The sequence below is a fragment of the Pagrus pagrus genome (assembly GCF_965226575.1).
Source record: "Pagrus pagrus genome assembly, chromosome: 8".
Lineage (NCBI taxonomy): Eukaryota > Metazoa > Chordata > Actinopteri > Spariformes > Sparidae > Pagrus > Pagrus pagrus.
Window position 1 is genome coordinate 10429601 of NC_140192.1, and position 20127 is coordinate 10449727.

The following is a 20127-nucleotide window of genomic DNA, read 5'->3' on the forward strand; positions in this document are numbered from 1 at the left end:
ATCACTAAGTGAATTTACTGCTGTACTTTCACTATATACTTTTACTCTGATATATTTTTAAGGGAAATATTGTACTTTTTTTTACTTCACTGGGTTTATTTGTCAGCTTTAGTTTCTTGCTACTTTTTACAGATTCAGATTTAAACTTGTCGTTTATACTTAAAATCTTATATCTATATCTCTTCTATACATAAATGTATGTGTTTAGGTCACTAGAGGTCAATAAAATGACAATAGAGTTGTCCTTTGATAGATCAATGAATTATGCCTTTTCTTTATCAGCTAGTTCTTTGTGTGCTTTTATTTTGAAACACACCACTTCCGGTCCCACGACGCGTGAAACCGAGCTCTGGTATGCTTTTAGATTGTCAAGTAAACATTTTACACTATTATACTTATTATCATCGATTACAATGACTCTGAGTGACAACAGAAGAGTTGTTTTTAATTGTTATTTTTGGTTGAACAAACACTTTATTATAATTTTTAATATAATTTCACAAAACATTATGACCTGACTGACATAATGAAATAAGCCTATATGTTTTTAATGACACTAAGAAATGGTTATGATACAATCATGATGTAATCAGATGATATCAAAATATTCTTGACCCACACGCCTGATTGATTTTACAAACACAAACATGTTGAAGGTCAGCTTGTCTGTTGGGGAAAATTATTAACAAACCAATGTGTCTGGGATTATTGATGATTAATCAGATTGCTACAAATATATTGTAACCTCTTTTTTCATTGTTTGTTTCAGCATGCCAGACAGTCTGGCAGACTCGGTTGACTAATGGCTCAGAAAAGTTGGGTCACTTGTTTTCCATTTGACTCAAACTTCTGTATTTCAGATGGTTGGCGTATGATCAGGTGCATTTTTTGCTGATTGACAGAATGTATTTTGAGAACCAAACAGGGGAAGTGAAAGTGCTTTCTCTGTATTCGTGGCAACAGCAAACAAGTAAAGAGGTGAAAAAATAAAAGTCTGGGTTCAAAGGCAAATTTATAACACAAAAATATTCACTCATTTATTCAATCTTACAGGGTAACTAACTGCATTAAGTTCTTGTCGTCATGTCCAAAGTACATGGCTGTCTGAGGGATTATGAGGTCACCTTAGGGCCAACATTATCCAGGTCACTTGGAAGGAAGCTTTGTGAGGAAATGCAAATGTTCAACCCAAAAAAAAAAGAGTGAGGAGGAGTTGGGCTGAAAGAGGAAGGCTTCTCTCCAGCTCTCCTCTCACTGAAACAATTTGTTTTTCACCCAATTCACGATGCAGCTTTATGGAGCTCTGGTCCTGTTCACGACTCTGTCGACAGGTAAGAACAGAATTCCAGTTTGGACTATGTGCTTTAACTGAACGTTGAGCTTAAAGTTACTGAACAAAACTTAAAGAAATATGTTGAAATGTTGTTATAAAAGCTGTAAAGGTAGTGGTGTCTGAAAGTTAAAGAAATAAGTGCTAGATGAGAAGATTGACACCCCTCTAGTCTTCCTGTAGTGTGTAGTGTAACTTGTTTGTTTAATTCTTGCAAAAACCAAAGTATAAAACTGACAATTTGTGGTTTCAATGGGGTGAAACAGTTTCTTGCTCTCAGTGACTTCCTGGAGTCTTCACTTTAACCTCATGCAGGTGAAAAGAAAGAAAACACAAAGCATACTTCTCATAAAGAGCGCTTAATGGTTAGTAGGTCAACAGGGCGGTCTTTTTGCCAAGAGCCAGTTTTCAATGCCATTGACCAACATCCTCCCCTCATTTCCCGTCACCTCTGCCCAGAAACAGTAGCTTAAGAAAAAACAAGTAATGTCAAATGATTCGGTTAAACTCAGTACTGTGATCGGGCTAAGTCCTTTCTCTTTTTATTGAATAAATAAATGTTTATTGAAAAGAAATAAAAGCACACACTTTGATGTTACTCCATACTGTCTGCATGTTTTCATTTCCTCTGAATCGTCTCACACTCTGACTGGAAACAGCCTGGAAACTGCAGCAATCAGCATCTTCCTACAAAACACCTGCAACACTGAACTAACTGATGTGTGATATGTGGCCTGTCTTGAACTGGTGTCTTCTGTGTCTCTGTATAGCATGTGCATTAAGATGCTACACATGCACAGCCACCGACCCTAAATCCTGCACAGACACCAAATCCTGTTCTGTCATCTTCAACCGTTGCTACTCCCTCAGAGTAGACGGTAAGTTTTTCTGGCTTATATTGAGAATTGATCAGTCATCAAACAGCCAGTGCAGTATGTTGCTGTGCTGACAGCCGGGTGGCTATTATACACATCTTAGTATGTTCTGTGCAGTGCTTTCTGAAAGTTTTCCCATCGTGTTTTTCAGGTTATGACATAGTTACCAAGGGCTGCCAAAACAGTGTAACATGTGTTGGTACCATGGCTTGCTGTGAAGGGAACTTGTGTAACCGTGCCATATCCACTGGTTCCAGTGCCATCCTCCTGCTGGTGTCCTCAGCCATCATCGTACTCGTTCTCTGAAGATGAGGAATTCAGTTGTTTCTATCGATGTACTTTATTCTGACCCAATTTGTACAACTAAAGAAGAATAAACAACATTTCATTCATTAATTCAGCCTTTATTTAAATCTCGTTAAATCATTGAGGGTGACAAGACAAATAAAAAACAGAATATGTGCAAAAATGTGATAATAAACAGAAACAACAAACATAATTACAAATGAACAAACAGCATGGGTACATAAAAATGATAACAGATAAGAAGCAATATGACAGAACACCAATAAAATGGAAAAAAAGTGCTTGAAAATGATAAGAAACTACAAGCAAAGGAACATGACAAAACGCAAATAAAACTGAGGTGCATAAAAATGGCAGACAACCATACAGTACATTTAAATATTAAGTGGTAGTTAATAGCTTTGCCTGTACCTGCTGCAACTTGGACTGATATGGACGGATATTTGTTTATGGCCATTAAACATCTATTCTTTATGCTGTTTAAAACAAATAATAGATTTGTTATGAAGCCCTGATTAGCAGTATTGTGGTCAAGACCACCTACTCTGAGGCAGGACGAGACTGAGTCAAGACCAAGTCAAGACCAAGACCAAGGCAGGACGAGACTGAGTCAAGACCGAGTCAAGACCAAGACCAAGGCAGGCAGGACAAGACCGAGTCAAGACCAAGACCAAGGGAGGACAAGACTGAGTCAAGACCAAGTCAAGACCAAGACCAAGGCAGGACAAGACTGAGTCAAGACCAAGTCAAGACCAAGTCAAGACCAAGACCAAGGGAGGACAAGACTGAGTCAAGACCAAGTCAAGACCAAGACCAAGGCAGGACAAGACTGAGTCAAGACCAAGTCAAGACCAAGACCAAGGGAGGACGAGACTGAGTCAAGACCAAGTCAAGACCAAGACCAAGGCAGGACGAGACTGAGTCAAGACCGAGGCAAGACCAAGACCAAGGGAGGACGAGACTGAGTCAAGACCGAGTCAAGACCAAGACCAAGGCAGGACGAGACTGAGTCAAGACCGAGTCAAGACCAAGACCAAGGGAGGACAAGACCGAGTCAAGACCAAGACCGAGTCAAGACCAAGACCAAGGCAGGACGAGACTGAGTCAAGACCGAGTCAAGACCAAGACCAAGTCAAGACCAAGACCAGTGCAAGTCCTACACCCACATGACACACTCACAATGAAATGTGGAACCTGCAAACTGTAGGAATTGATAAAGTTTAGAACTAATAAAGTTCTACATTTTTTTTTCATGTGTTGAGAGGAGTCAAAACCTTTCTGTAATACTCATTTTGACCACAAGAGGGAGATGTGCACCACTATTCATGTCCTAAATAAGATGAGAGGCATCCATGCCCGTTCAGGGGACTTTTCATTTCTCTCTGCACGCCAAACACAACGTGCATCTATTAAATGTTAACAAGTTATGTAACATGAGTGTCATGTTTCTTTTGGCGAGGAATGTGCTAAGCTGCCCTTAGTGTCACGGGAGGAAGATGAAGAAAGTGCATATTTCTGGCAAGAAATGACAGAAAAACGAGTTATATGTGTCTGATGGAGGTTTGAAAATATTCTTTATTAATTCTGCAATTCACGCCGTCCTTTAGCAGCACGAGGACAGTGAAAATCCATGCACCCATCAGCATTACGCACGAGTGTCAGCGCAGTATTTATTTGTTTACAGCGATCAGACTGACTGCTTCACGTGCCCAAATTATGAGCGACAATCAGTGGTATCCCTCAGCCTGGGATATCGTTTGGAAATGGAAGTTTGATAGGTGAACTCCGCCTGCATCGTGATCAGGACTCACAATGAGGATATGTGTAACGATTCTGTGAGAGCTGTCACTGACTTTATTTACAGGCTTTCATAAATCATACAATCCATATTCGCAGGTGGTGAGGATGATCCAGATGAGCTGACTGGAGAAGGCAGAGTGTGTGTGCGGAGACTGCGCTGTCTCCAGTGCGCTCTGTGCGCTGTCTCTTTGCGCGGTGTGCGCCTGACAGCACAGTCGTGTCCACTGTAGCGATTTCACACACAAACTACATGAAAACTAAAATCGCATTTGATGAAACATGAACAGTGGGCTATTCATTCTTTAATGCTTTTTGATTTAATTTTGGATTTGTACCATCGATTTTGATTACTGGATCAGTTAGTTACCAAACAATCCTCTCCTCTCAGTAGAGCGCTCTCCGCTGCGCTCCAGGACAGGGAATTTGATGATGGCACAGCGCTCAATTGGGAAATATTGATTTAAGGTTTGTGTTGGCTGATATTTTTACAACTGAAAGGTGTTATGGAATAATTAACACTACACTTTACTATAAGCGCAAATACGGAAGTGCAAGTACTCGAGTGACACTGCTGGTTCGAATGTTTATGAAAACGTGGATCTTTATTTAGCGTTTGATATGAAGTGAAATTAAATGTGAGATGCATCATTATGTGTAAAATAATGATTCTCGTGTTTAATTTCTGCAATCTGGCTTTAATTGGCCACCTCTGTGTCGCCAGTTTCCCCAGTCTCCACAATGCAGCCTCTTTTCACATGAAAAAAATAAATATCACTCGACACATGAAAAAAAGGAACTAAGCACTAAGACAAAGGAGCACCAGGAAATGTCTCATGAGACATGTCTTGATAAAATGTTAAAGTATGTATGTTAACTTCATCTTCTGTGAGCAAACTATTACAAAACTCAAAGGAGCTGAAATGAACTTAACCATCTTTATTCAATGCTCCTTCTCCATGTTATACCAGCGACCTAACACACACAGTATGTTTCAAACAATTCAGTGGCATCTCTGTTTATGGTCTTGAATGGTTTTCTAAGAATTACATATATATTATAAGAGTCTCTTTGTCTGAGACAAAAACAAGGCCAATTAAAAATGCTGTTTATTGAGCTGTTTATGAGACCTTCTTATAGTGTTCTTGAGAACAACACCAAACTTGAGAACTGCAACACTACTGATTAGAAAGAAGAGTGATAAAACAGGATGTGTAATATGAACAACCATGAGTAAATTAATGAGTCATATGATTTGTTGTGCAACTTGAGGATTTACAAAGTAGACCAACAGACACTTTTGCACTGGTGCTGCATCTTTACTGTTATTTTGAAAAACTTAACAACAACAAAAAATAATAATCAAAGGGAAAACTGTTCTGCTTTCACTTCAAAGTCTCATTTTCAACTTTTTCACATAGTTGCAATGTCAAAGTACAAGGCTAAATCTAGTATTTGAAAATATTTAGTTTATTGGGGGGAAAAAATCTGAAAACTTTCATATCTGTGTTTGGTTTTTTTTGGTCGACATTAGTAGTAGCAGTAGGAGCAAAACTCAGCAGACTTAGCCAATCTTAGATGAGATATAGCAGACAATAGTGTTTAACAATCAATATCTGCATCTAAATGTTACATCCATACTTTACTATACTAGGCACCTTTTTAAGTTACTGTGGTAGAGCAAAAGAAATGATCACAAGATAAAGCTGTTTCCTCCTATGGTTTAACCTCATGCTTCTGTTGAGAGCTGGTTTAACTAGTCATCGTGAGCCCCTCAAGTTTTTCCAACCGCTAAGTTGCTAGTGTCAAAACACTGTAGCCTACAAGCCACCCTGAGCTAACTATGGCTATTGCTGTTCAACTATTCCTCCTTATAGTATTTGAAATTGATCCACTGACTGGTTGACTCAACCTATTTTTATTGAAGAATAGCACCACAAAAAAAAGCTCCACAACTTGGTGACAAACAGATTACATTACCATTTTTACAGGTTCATCTCAAATTAAGCACAGGGCAATATATGCAGTATAAATCGTTATTGTGATATGAGACTAGACATCATCTTAGATTTTGGTTATCTTTATACCGTGATATGGCATAAGTGCTATCTTTTCTTGTTTTAAAGGCTGCATTACAGAAAAGTAAAGGTCATTGGTGTTTGCATTCATGTATACATCTACCTGTTCTATCTGTTCATCTTTGTTGTCTTTGTTTGTAGCTGTAATTCTATTCCTGTGTAAGTACAATAATAATTCTTCCTATGTTTAAACTGATTCCTACTCCAATGAGATGAGTGACATGAAGACACGTCTTTTACCACAGTGTCACAGCAGATACAGTAGCTGCACCAACCCACACTGCTGTGGTGGGCTGCAGCTTTGCATGACTTCTCTGTGGTTTGGAGTTTCAATTTGTATTTGTTCCTATTTGTATTTTCAATATGACCCTTGTGTAGTGATTACTTTCAGCCATATCATATATATATATATATATATATATATATTTTATATACATATCTTTAGGGTGATGGGCCTGTATTTATTGAATCCTGTGATAGAGGATCCTATCCTTTACAAGTGATATTTTACAAACACGGTGAGGTCATATTTAAAAAGACACTCTCCTTCATCCATGCTCTCATGTCGCTAACCGAGATTATCAGTGACACCTTTGTATAAATACTTGGCTCATAAGGCCATGACAATGTGGGAGACACTCCCTTTTTTACAAGTCAACGTAATTTATATAAAAGACTGAGATTAACTAAATACATGACAAAAGTACAAAAACACATGGAGTTAAAGTAAAGGAAAGAACTTAAGAGGAACAAAAGGTGCAAACTAAACAACCAGGTGCCTGCAAGGAAGGACAGAGACAATATGCAACAGTCAGACAGAGCTTTGTGAAATGGGAACACCAGACTGTGCTGGTGTAGTTTCGCTCCGAAGTTCATTTTTTCCACTGAAGTCCACTTCCATTTTTGAAAATTAGAGCCTAATAGAGGAAGCAAACTAACCAATGAGTGTGGCTGAAGCTGTGAGAGTTTAAACTTCCCCTAATCACATAAAAGCCAGGGTAGAGTCGCTTATTTCTTAATATAGGGATTTTGTAACTAGCCCCAATAATAACAAGCTGCAACACAGATATGCTTAACACAAGGGCAGCTGACCTGAGATTGAAGACCATGACCTAGCTGGAAACCGCCACGCCACAGCAAGTCATTCTTGAAGTTGGCTACAAAATGAACAACAGTAGCCACTAGGATCCTCCATGGCGAAGGAGGCTGGAGACAAAAATCAAAGCAACACATAGAGAAGTTAGCCAGTTATAGGAACTGCAGAAAGGTGTGTCGAAGAAAGGGCTGCCTAAGATGTACAACAAGCTGTCCATACCTGAGGTATTCGAGACCACCAAACAAAGACTCACAGCCTGGGCTACCGGCCTGAAGAGATACACCAGAGAAGTAGAGGCCAGGATGAACGATCCAAAGTGTTCTCCCAGTGGTAGGGTAACAACATGAGAACAGACCCATCCAGGATGGAGACTGAACAATACTGGAGAAACATATGGCAAAGGGAGGCATCGCATAACAGGAAGAACAACAACAAGAAGAGAAGTGCTTGGACCAAGAAATACAAGGAATGGACGTTAGACCAGTGGAAATCTGTACTTTGGTCTCATGAGTCCAAATTTGAGATTTTTGGTTCCACCCGCCATGTCTTTGTGAGACGCGAAAAAGGTGAGCGGATGGTTTCTACATGAGTGGTTCCCACTGTTAAACATGGAGGAGGAGGTGTGATGGTGTGGGGGTGATTTGCTGGTGACGCTGTTGGTGATTTATTCAAAATTCAAGGCACACTTAACCAGCATATCTACCACAGCATTCTGCAGAGACATGCCATCCCATCTGGTTTGCACTTAGTGGGACCATCATTTGTTTTTCAACAGGACAATGATGCCAAACACACCTCCAGGCTATGTAAGGGCTATCTGACCAAGAAGGAGAGTGATGGAGTGCTGCATGAAATGACCTGGCCTCCACAATCACCAAGCCTAAACCCAACTGAGTTGGTTTGGGATGAGTTGGACCGCAGAGTGATGGCAAAGCAGCCAACAACTGCTCAGCACCTCTGGGAACTCCTTCAAGACTGTTGGAAAACCATTCCAGGTGACCGCCTCATGAAGCTGATTGAGAGAAAATATAAAACATATTCTGGTTTGTTTAACACTTATTTGTTTGAAACTCAGAGCTCACACGTGTCCTTAACGACTCTGTAAGAACACACCCACATGAGTTTAAAAACCTGCCAACTCCTCTCCAGTTAGTTAGAACTAAGGAAACCTCTTGGAGGAGGTTAAACGTCTTCAAAAAACTAAACCAAGTCCAATTGCCTACGATACTGCACCTAGATTTACCATGACCTGGATGACTGAGGAGCTTAATCAACACTTTTTTGTTTACTGCACAATTATGTATATATGTGTATATATACATATGCATACAATATATATATATATATATATATATATATATATATATATATATATGTAGAGAGAGAGAGAGAGAGAGAGAGAGAGAGAGAGAAAGAGAGAGAGAGAGAAAGGTTCAAGTTGCAAGTAACTTAACAAAAACTGTGATATGAAGGAACATGGAAGTGAAACTCCAAACCACAGCAGTGTGAGATGATGCAGCTATCTGCTGTGACACTGCAGTAAAACTGTTTCATTGGCCAAGTACAAGTACACATAGGAAGAATTATTATTATTATTATTATTATTATACACAGGAATGGAATTACAGCTACAAACAAAGACAACAAAGATGAACAAATAAAGGTACAGAACAGATAGATGTATACATGAATGAAAACACCAATGACCACAACACAAATAAAATGTCAATATACAAATCCATTGTTTCTGCAAAGTGTAAACAATACTAATAGTGCTTCTATTCATTTCAAAGGGGCTCTATTGGCATGCAAACCAGACGTTTAAATTGGTAAAGCAAGTTCAGCAAAGCTCAGTTGGGAGGAGCTTAGTAAGGAAATGAGGAAGATGAAGAAGTTGGAGTATAAAAGGCAGGTCTTGGAAGAGTTCACATCTGTTCTCTGATTCTTCCCTCACAGAATTGATTAAAGTCTGTTTTTCTTTTCACTCACAATGAAGTTGTATGGAGTTCTGGTCCTGTTGGTGACTCTGTCTGCAGGTAAGAACAGCTTATGATTCATGTGTTTGTTTGTTTTTCAAATTAATGATTTGATACTTACTTAGATATTTATTTACTTAGATATTATTTATTTTATATATAGTAATAGCAGAATAGAAGTTGTTTTTAATGAAATACAATTTGCAACGCATCCAATTTGTAGTGTAATAGGCTAATTTCCCTTACGAAAAAGAAGTGTACTTCAAGTTATTTTATCAAGTAAACTTAAGTAAAGTTCAAGTATATTTCCCAGGTATACTTTATCTACCAATATCAATGTACCAATAGTATACTTTTAAGCGTACTATTTCAATACTTCTTGGGACTAAATTGGCCCACTTTTTAGTTTATCGAAGTATACTTTCAAGTATACTTGAAGTGTAAGAGCAGTAAACTTTGAGTAAACAACTAGTTTACGTCTAAGTATTATTTTGTTCTGCAACTATACTATAAGTGAACATATAGGTATACTGTTAGTTCACTAGTTATATACTTCTAGTCCACTTTTCAGTTTATGAAAGTATACTTTGAAGTATACTGCTAGTTTACTATTTATATACTTCTAGTCCACTTTTTAGTTTATGAAAGTATACCTTGAAGTATACTGCAAGTGAACTTAATACTTAATTATAATTTTCTTAAGTATATCTCAATCAAAAGATTAAGTACAAGTATAGGCCAAATATACTTAGACTTTTCTGTATACTTGGCAGTATACGCCAAGTATACGTAAGTATAATTTTGTTGAGTATATCTTTGATTAGTACATGGAAAGTAAACTGAAAGCATACTTTCTTATTTTTTAGTTTAAAAGAAGTATGCTAATAGCACACTTGAATAAACTTCTTTTTCGTAAGGGTTATTATTTTCTGAATTATCTTGTTCGATAGCTTGCTCGCTTTTTCTCAAAAGTTTTTGGTGGTTTTTGTGAAAATGTGTAAAACAATTATATTTGGAGTGTCTTGAACCATGTGTAACAGTATTTTATATTCATGTACAGTGTATGGATTGCAATGCTACGTATGCCTAAACGTCAAACCGAGTGCCTGCACACAGACACTAACTTGCCCTGCTGGCACTGACCGCTGTGCCTCTGTTGAGTTGGAAGGTAAGTTGTTTTTCCATATCATCAGGATTTACAGCTGATATTGAACATTTCAAATACATATGGGGTTCTGAGCTGATGTACAGAAAGGCTGCACTGGATGCCCACTAGTTTTTGTTGTTGTTGAAACTATGTTTTTCCATCATATCTTGCAGGTCTTGTCACCAAGAGCTGCTTACCCAGCATTGGATGCAGAGAACCCGTCAAATGCTGTGACAAAGACTTATGTAACGGCGCCATACCCACTGGTTCCAGTGTCCTCCTCCTGCTGGTGTCCTCAGCCATCACCTCAGTCTTTCTCTGAGGCTCTGGAGAACATCTGATGTTTTTCTTACCGAATCTGTACAACTCAGAAAAAATAAACACATTTTCAAAATGTAAAATTCATGAATGATTCCAGAATTGTTCAATAAAGCCACAATATGATGGACCTTTGAGTTGTTTAATTCTTTAGGTTCTGCATTTACATCTCTATTTACAGCGAAAAATAGCTTTGTTGTGAATCCATAATTAGAAAGTTTAGTGACATAAAATTCTCCAACCATGATCAAATCTATATATTTCATAGTTGTTGATTCTTAGAAAAAAAAGTAGATCAGCAGACACACACAAAGCATAGGAAAGTTACCAACCATTTTCATGACCACAGACACAAATACAATGCAGAAAACATGTGATGTGCTCAGTATAAAAGAAGAAGCTGGATGAATCTGTCATATGACTTATTTCTTCATGTATTTGGACCTGCTAAATATAATCTTTAATCTTCTGTTAATGACAGTGCGAGAACTCACTTTCGTTTCAGATTTGGAAAAAAGAAGAAATGAGGCAATTGTTGGTTGTTAATTCAACGACATCGACCAGCAGTCAGAAAGATTTCAGGCTTCGTGCTCTGATGCTTTTGATTTCAGACCCAAAGTGCAGAAAAGATTTATTGTGCTCTGCATCCAGAGGATCTTTATTTATTTGTGCACGTGGACCAAAATAGTTCTGTATAGTAGCTGCAGTAGTTTAAGCAAATACACACACACTGCATAATGTGTGATGCACACGGACGTAATTTGGGGGGGGGACACAGGGGACATGTCCCCTGCACTTTTTCAAAAGGCCGTTGTGGTTCCCTGCAGTTTTTACCGTCCAAAAACAATGTTACGCTATAGTAAACAGAGACTCGACAAGCACTAGGACAAAGCGGAAAACGGCCGCTCAAGCTGAAGCCTGTTTTCCCTGAGTTTAGACCGCCCACAAGCTCCTCGATTGGCTCAGCCGTTTCTTGTGTGATTGGCCGGCCCCGCTGTCACTCCATCTTGCTTGCACACCGGTCTGCTAGTTGCCCAGGAGTCCTTATTAATCTGCCACGGTAAATTGGGCGTTTGTTCAGCCTGGGTCACGTCAGCTAGAAGGATTGTAATATCAGAGGTTTCATTTACATTAACGTTTGAATCGGTGTCCATGTGCGTGCGTGCGTTTGTGCGTGTGTGCGTGCGTGCGTATGTGTGTTTGGTAATTAGGCGCAGCCAGGATGTCTAAAAAAAGAAAAGTGGACATAAGAGATTTCTTTAGAAGTCAAAGTGTAAGTTACTCAAAGAAATGCCTTACACCCATCCTGCAACTGGCTCCCAATAAAGCAGCATATCCACTTCAAGATCCTCCTCATCAATTACAAAGCTCTCAATAATCTTGTAAAGTGTCTTTGAGTTGTATTGAAAGTGCTGATAAATCAAATGTATTGTTATTATTGTTGTTATTATTATTGTTATTATTATTATTATTATTATAACTGTAGAGCCCCAACAATGCAAAGATTTTAAAAAACTTTCTATTTAATGCCGAAGAGATACACTTATTTTCATGTATTATTTTTATGTTGAAAGGCAGCAACTGTTTAAAAAACACCAACAATGAATGATTTAGGGAAAAATACAATAAAACCTCGGATTACAAATGTGATTTTATATCCAAACTCATGATAATTGTGAAACTAAGCTTTTTCCTCTATAACCGTATCATCAAAATTGATGATTGTTGCACCCCAAATTGTCCCACTGTTCATGTCATGTATCAATATATTTTTGATATATATATATTTAGATGCAGAAGGAGATACAGGAGGAGAGGCTGGAGGAGATGTAGGAGGAGAGGCTGGAGGAGATGGAGGAGAAGAGGCTGGAGGAGGGAGAGGAGGAGAGGCTGGAGGAGATGGAGGAGAAGAGGCTGGAGGAGGGAGAGCAGGAGAGGCTGGAGGAGATGTAGGAGGAGAGGCTGGAGGAGGTAGAGGAGGAAAGGCTGGAGGAGATGGAGGAGGAGAGGCTGGAGGAGGTAGAGCAGGAGAGGCTGGAGGAGGAGAGGCTGGAGGAGGTAGAGGAGGAGAGGCTGGAGGAGATGGAGGAGAAGAGGCTGGAGGAGGGAGAGGAGGAGAGGCTGGAGGAGATGGAGGAGGAGAGGCTGGAGGAGATGGAGGAGAAGAGGCTGGAGGAGGGAGAGCAGGAGAGGCTGGAGGAGATGGAGGAGGAGAGACTGAAGGAGGTAGAGGAGGAGAAGCTGGAGGAGGTAGAGGAGGAGAGGCTGGAGGCTCACAGGTGAGGTTGAAAGAATAAACATATGTTAGTCATGAGATTAAGCATTGTGACAAATGTGAGGGTGATGATAATCTGTATCAGAGCTTTCAAAGTTCAAACACCATGCATCTTATATTTTGTCAGATGAAAGAAGCAAACTGGCCAGGTACAGTTTTATATTGAGGCCGGTGTACTAAAAAGTCTGTGTAAATGTGGAAATGTATTATTTTATTGGTAAGAAATAGTAGCGACTAAGCAGAGAGTTCATGAGCTGGGTCCGGAACTCACAGTAGGAGTGACATAAACTAGTTTATTTGGCAATATTTGTTGTCATTATTGTAATTAATTAAATTATAAGTTGCTCATAGATATTCCACCTTTTGTAATGTTTATCTTAGCTGGGTCAGCAGCAGCCAGGGGTCAGTAGATGCTCAGGCAGTAAAGGAGCACAAGATGGAAGAGCAGAAATGAGGTCTGTTTACCATATATTCCAAAAATAAGTGTAAAATTGGTGGTACTGAGTTGGAGTGAAGTTGACTAACAAGGTGAAACACAGAATTGGGTGAAAATGTTTTGCTACATGCTTTACAACCATTCAAACCAAAAAAGTGAACAGTAAACTTAAAAGTAGCAATAGAAAACTAGAAGAACTTGTGTCCCCCCCACCTCTGAAATCAAAATTTCGTCCTTGGTGATGCAGCATATTCCTGTTATCATGTGACAACCCTATGTTTCCTCATTTTGGAGATTATCATGTCATAGTTTTACACAAAAGGACCAAAACGCAAGAGGCAGCCAGGTTGAAGACCTGTAATTAGCTGATCCAAAAAAACCCAAAAACGAAAGTATTAGCCAGCCAAAGGTAAATACAAAAGTAACACAAAGACGAGGGCCAGGGAATGGGCAACAGCCACAGGAGCGCAGAAGACACGAGGAAATAACTAAACAAAACACCTTAACCAGACTGTTTTCTCCTCATTTTAAGGAGTTTTAGTTAGTTTGTTTTTTAAGGGAACAATAAAATTCTGACCTCTGGAGCTTTTGAGCCATTCTGATATCATTTTCAGCCTAAACTGACATGTTCACACACACTTTAACAACAAAACAAACATTCTGTATGTAGACAATTCAACAATCACACTGATCACCATTTACTTTCACACTTACAGCTTTTTAAATTCACTAACACCAAATGTTCACAAGGTGGCACCAAAGTAAAGGACTTTCCAATGTTATGCATAAAGACGTTGACTGTAATAGATCAGAAACTTCTGAATGACAAAAAACAATTAAAGCATTATTAGGAACAGAAACACTGAAATGTCTCTCTGGCAGACAAACTAGATAAACAATGATCAGAAACTATACTTACCAAGACTATTTTTACATTACTTATGTTTGAGATGTTGTGCACAGGTTGCAAAATAAATGTCAGATGTTGCTGAAGCATTCAGTGGCCAGATTTTATCTGCTGGAGATGATTTTTCATGACGATGTCTTATTTTAGAATTCAACTCCTCATATATTTTGCAATATCAGTGCAAAAGTTGCCATAACAAGCTGATAAGGCAAATAGCATTTGATATTGGGATCTTCGAGATCAGTTTTACAAGGCAAACCAGTTGTATAAGTATGATAAACCTATTTCTTGCTGTGGATCAGCAAAACTAATTAATTTTTTTTTTTTTTTTTGAGCTGTGAGCTGTGAATTGAAGTGGCAATACACAATTTTTCCCCTCTAGCATTTTCGAGTGTCATTATTGTTGGCGCCACCATGTGCCCGTTTTTATAAAGACAGCTACCCCAAACAAATGAGCTACTTGTTTTATTCCACAAAGCAGTAGTTGCCATGTTGACATAAGGTGAGGCGTGCCCTCTGAGCATGAGTACAGTATGAGCATTACCAAGCAACAAAGCTGGAAGTTTGGGGGAAGATGGGTAATGAAGTCTGTATTATTTTATAAATTAGCATTTCTCATCAGAATCTGTGTTTTTCTTTTTTTAATTGCCAATCAAATGAAGTCATTTAAAATGTCCCTACTTTAAGTCTAATGCAGCATGCAATCTACTCATTAACTGGTATAAAGTTATGAAATAAATGTTGTGGAATAAACCACAGAGGAGGCTCTGAAGAAATAAAACTGTCAAGTTTTGAAAGAAGAGTTGCAGTTTAAGAGGCAGGCTCTAAAAGAGTTCACATCTTCCCTCCAGTTCTCTTCTCACAGAATTGATTGAAAGTCTGTTTTTCTTCTCACTCAGGATGAAGTTGTATGGAGTTCTGGTCCTGTTGGTGACTCTGTCTGCAGGTAAGAACAGCTGATGATTCATTGTAACACAAATGAAGGTTATTAATGAGTTTAAGTTTTTGTTGAACCTGAAAAAGGCAGCGACGTCCCAAAGTTAAAGTAGCCTTAGGGCTGACCATAGGGCTCATTGTTTTTATATTATCCTTCTGTATTAAATGAATGGATGAATGAATTTAAAGATTTCTATCTTGAATGTCAATAAAATGGTGGAATTTTTAACAGCGGTTGAATTTTAAAATATACCATTTTAAAGATAAAATATTTGTTTAAACTGGTGGAAACACTGGGCATCTTAAACCATGTTTGACAGTTTTCTGTATTTCTGTATAGCATGTGGATTGAGATGCTACATATGCACAGCCTCCAACTCTGGATCCTGCACACTGGCCGTATCTTGCCCTACTGGTTTTGACCGTTGTGCCAAACTTGAATTCAATGGTAAGTTGTTTTCCACATCAGAAGTATTTAAAGCTAAAAACAAACATTCAATATTATCCATCAAACAGGCTCTGGGCTGATATATTGCTGCACTGGATGCCTGGTACTTTTTGTTGCTGTTGAAAAAAACTGAGGCTTTACAATCATATCTTGCAGGTGTCGTCGCTAAGACCTGCATGAACAGCGCTGCATGTGGAGGCCACATAACGTGCTGTGACACGGACTTGTGTAACGGGAACATTTAGGATGCCGTTGACAGTGTCACTGATGTTGACACTAGCAGTGCCATACCCACTATTTCCAGTGTCTTCCTCCTGCTGGTGTCGTCAGCCATCACCTCAGTCTTTCTCTGAGGCTCTGGGGAACATTTAACTCTTTTCCATCTCATTCTGTACAACTCAGGAAGAAAAACAAGCACATTTTCAATCTGTAAACATTGTGGATGACTCCAGATCCTGAATTGCTCAATAAAACCACCAATATGATGGACCTCTGTGTTGTTTAATTATTTAAGTTCTGCATTCACATCACTATGTACAGGAAAAATAGCTTTGTTGTGAAGCGATAATGAGAAAGGTGAGTAACAAAAAAGAACAGAAAATTGAACAGAAAAGTTTTTAAGCACACACACTTTTTACATAATAAATCAATTCTGTATGTAGACAGCGTTTCAAACTCACTACCATCAGATGTTCACAAGATGGTGCCAGAGTGAGAGATCTCCATATCCTGTGCCTGCTGTCTTTCAGTCAGACAAAGCAACTGAAACTACACAAGCGTAGTTATGAATAGAAACACTCATATGTCTTTCTGGCACTCTTAGTTAAACTAGCTAAAGTCTGTGAAAAAAAATACATGTACAGATAATATTATAACAAATACAGTATATACATTGTTATTATATTATAAGTATTTTTAACTGGGTGGGCCAATTATAAGGAGTACAGTATGAGCATTACCCATCTTGGGGGAAGATGGGTAATGAGGTCTGTAGTATTTTATAAATCAGCATTTTTCATCAGAATCAGTGTTTGTTTTTTTTGTTTTTTTTGTTACCGATAAATGAAGCTACTTTAAGTCTAATGCAGCATGCAATCTACTTATTAACTAGTATCTACTAGTATGTCAAATAAAACTAGGGGAATAAAAAGAATTTGCATCCAAGTTGTTGTGCTGTGGAAGTATAAAGTAGCAGAAAATAGAAATACTAAAAAAAAAAAATACTATAAAAAAACTCAAATATATACTTAAGTGCAGTACTTGAGTAAATGTACTTGGTTACATTCTATCACCGGCTGTCTCAGGGATATTGAGATCACTTTAGCTCACCTCACAGGAGCCTCTGTGAAGAAATGCAACTGTCAGGTTTTGAAAGACGAGTTGGAGAATAAAAGGCGGTTTCAGAAGAGTTGACATCTTCCCTTCAGTTCTCCTCTCAGGGTTGCTTAAAACTCTCTCTCTCTCCGATCACAATGCATCTTTTTGGAGTCCTGGTCCTGATGGTGACTCTGTCTACAGGTGAGATTATGATAAATGTTACATTACATTACCTTTAGCTGACACTTTTATGCAAATCAAATTACAAGAAGTGCATTCATCCATGTTGACACAAGCCAAAAAGTGCCAGAATCATGCAAGTACATCAACTTCATCAAATCTGCTGAGTTGCTTCACTGCTACATTTAGAAACAATGAGCGAGAGAGAGAGAGAGAGAGAGAGAGAGAGAGATTTTTTATGGGCCAAGGTGCAGTCTGAACAGATGAGCTTTCAGTTTTAGACAGAAAATGTGTGGAGCTTCTGTTGTCCTGATGTCAAGCGTTCATTCCACCGATGTTGAGCCACAACTCGGCCTACATCCCCCAATGAGATTTAGCTGGTAGATGTGTGTGACATTATTTTTTAATTTCCGTATAGCATGTGGATTGAGATGTTACACATGTGCGGACACCAATATTAAAGCCTGCACAGATATCCTCGATTGTCCTGCTGGCTATGAGCATTGTTCATCCATCAAGGTGGACGGTAAGTTGTTCTTTTGCACCAAAACAATATGAAACTAATATTAAGAATTCCACATAGACAGAGCTGATGACTTCGTCTTGCTTTTGTTGTTGTTAAAACTGAGGTTTTCCTATCATATCTTGTAGGTGTCATCACCAAGAGCTGCCTTAACAGTGCTGCATGTGTAGGCTCTGTAAAATGCTGTGACACTGACTTATGTAACAGCGCCCATACCGTACCCGCTGGTTCCAGTGTCCTCCTCCTGCTGGTGTCCTCAGCCATCACCTCAGTCTTTCTCTGAAGCTTTGGAGACATTTTACTTTGTTCTTACACAATCTGTACAGAAAAGACACATTTTCAATATGTCAAAGTTTTATATGCGTCCATATTCAGAATTGTTCAATACAATTTGAGTTGTCTAATTCTTCAGGTTGTGCATTCACATGGCAGTATATAAAGCCCTAATTACAAAGGTGAGTGACAACAAGGGACACAAAAAATGAGCAATCACGAGCAAATCAATATATTATATGTTTCGTTGATGATCCAGGGGAATAACGAGGACGAGCAGACCTTAAGATTTTGGACTTCCTGCTTTGATAAACTTCAACTCTTCATATCACATTGAACAACAAACTTTCTCACCACTTCAGACACAAATAATATACAGATTTGCTCTGGATAGAAGATAAAGCTGGATGAACCTCTCGACTAACTTGTTTTTTATGCGCTTGCTGCTAAAATTATTCTTTCATCTTTTCTGAAAGAAAGTGTGGACCCCAGGACGAGAAAAATAATCCTAAATCCTAAACATTGTGAGACTACACTTTCTTTTACAGGTGGAAAAACTGAGAAATTGGACATTGTGGCATATTCATGGCACACTGAGAATAATGTCTTTGTAGATGAATACTAGGAAGAAAATATACAGCAGGACAAAAGAGAAGCAAGAGAAAAGCAGTAAAAACTTCTTCAACTCACTCTGAGGATGACATAGTTATGCTTAGGATGACAACAACCCTTTGCAACCCTCAGGGTAACTTTTGTGACCTCAGTATGTCAATATTCACTGGACATCAAGCTTTATGCACAACAACAAACACTTACTGTAAACAGAAAATGCACTACAACCATATTTCTTATTTTCTTTGTCAGTTTACCTTCATAAAGCAGGAAGTATCCATCAGCAAAAAACAGAAGAAAAAAAAAACGACTTTTCCAATCATTACTTAAGAAACACTTACCTACAACATTTCAAACTCTGTCGTGTCACTGTGGAAATGTCCGGACAGATTTCAACACGAACCTCCAACGGTAAAATATTGGCCAAGTCATTTATTCAATGTTTAGACAAAATCCCTTGAACTGACATAGTTTGAATTTTGGATCAAATGTAGAGATTTTAAATTATTGTGAGCTGTGGTTCTTTCAAGTGGCCACAAGAAAAGAGACACACAGCGTGTAAAAATTACTAAAGAATTAAAAACAAGCTGCCAAATCAGGATTGTTATGACATGGGGTGTGTGTGTGTGTGTGTGTGTGTGTGTGTGTGTGTGTGTGTGTGTGTGTGTGTGTGTGTGTGTGTGTGTGTGTGTGTGTGTGTGTGTGACCATCACCAAGCCCAACAGTTGCCTGTAGGTAGAGCGAAGAGCAGAGAGCTGTGCCAATTTGTGTATTGATATATTGCAATGTGTGTCGATGCAGTGTATGTGTATTTTATTGTATTTCTAATTCTGTTGTGTGTGTGGTGGTTTTATGATACTTTCCCGAGCAACAGCCCATTTTTCCTCTTTGGCTGAGCTGCCCCAATCATAAATTGGCACCATTGTTTGGTCTAATTTGGTTTGAGTTAATTTGATTAAAAAAATGTTCTTTGTAGATTTTTACATTTGCTGTAGTGGCTACTTGATCCAGGCCATGACAAGCTGAACTGTTAGAAAATACCACAGTAGCTCACAATAAGTTTAATAATTTTTGCATAGATCTCATAATGCAAATTGTGTCAGGTATGCACAGATAAACATCAGCTCAAGGGATTTTGTCTAAACACGGAATAAAGTGAAAGGTATTGGCCGATATTTCACCATTGGAGGTTTGTGGTGAAATCTGTCCGGACATTTCCACAGTGGCACAACAGAGTTTGGAAATGTTGAAGGTAAGTGTTTCTTTAGTAAATGTTTGGAAATGTTTCTGTTGATGT

The 20127-nt window shown here is 38.6% G+C and overlaps 1 protein-coding gene and 2 long non-coding RNA genes across 3 annotated transcripts; all 3 read left to right on the plus strand.

The window, feature by feature from the left end:
- The first annotated feature begins 1221 nt into the window (after positions 1-1221).
- LOC311261230 (uncharacterized protein) lies at positions 1222-2601 on the plus strand. The gene is made up of 3 exons (XM_084359718.1): positions 1222-1331; positions 2101-2208; positions 2357-2601. The coding sequence occupies exons 1-3, from the start codon at positions 1286-1288 to the stop codon at positions 2509-2511; spliced, it is 309 nt and encodes a 102-aa protein (XP_084215844.1). The 5' UTR covers positions 1222-1285; the 3' UTR covers positions 2512-2601.
- Positions 2602-9402: 6801 nt separating this feature from the next.
- LOC311260878 lies at positions 9403-11053 on the plus strand. The gene is made up of 3 exons (XR_014623069.1): positions 9403-9518; positions 10519-10626; positions 10779-11053. It is a non-coding gene; the product is annotated as an uncharacterized lncRNA (long non-coding RNA).
- A 4318-nt stretch (positions 11054-15371) lies between these two features.
- Positions 15372-16414, plus strand: LOC311261852. The gene is made up of 3 exons (XR_014623188.1): positions 15372-15487; positions 15818-15925; positions 16082-16414. It is a non-coding gene; the product is annotated as an uncharacterized lncRNA (long non-coding RNA).
- The last annotated feature ends 3713 nt before the right edge of the window (positions 16415-20127 follow it).

Coding starts and splice junctions, on each gene's coding strand:
- LOC311261230 (XM_084359718.1), top strand. CDS start 1,286: ATGCAGCTTTATGGAGCTCTGGTCCTGTTCACGACTCTGTCGACAG. Junction 1,332..2,100: donor GTTCACGACTCTGTCGACAG/GTAAGAACAGAA, acceptor GTCTCTGTATAG/CATGTGCATTAAGATGCTAC. Junction 2,209..2,356: donor CTACTCCCTCAGAGTAGACG/GTAAGTTTTTCT, acceptor CGTGTTTTTCAG/GTTATGACATAGTTACCAAG.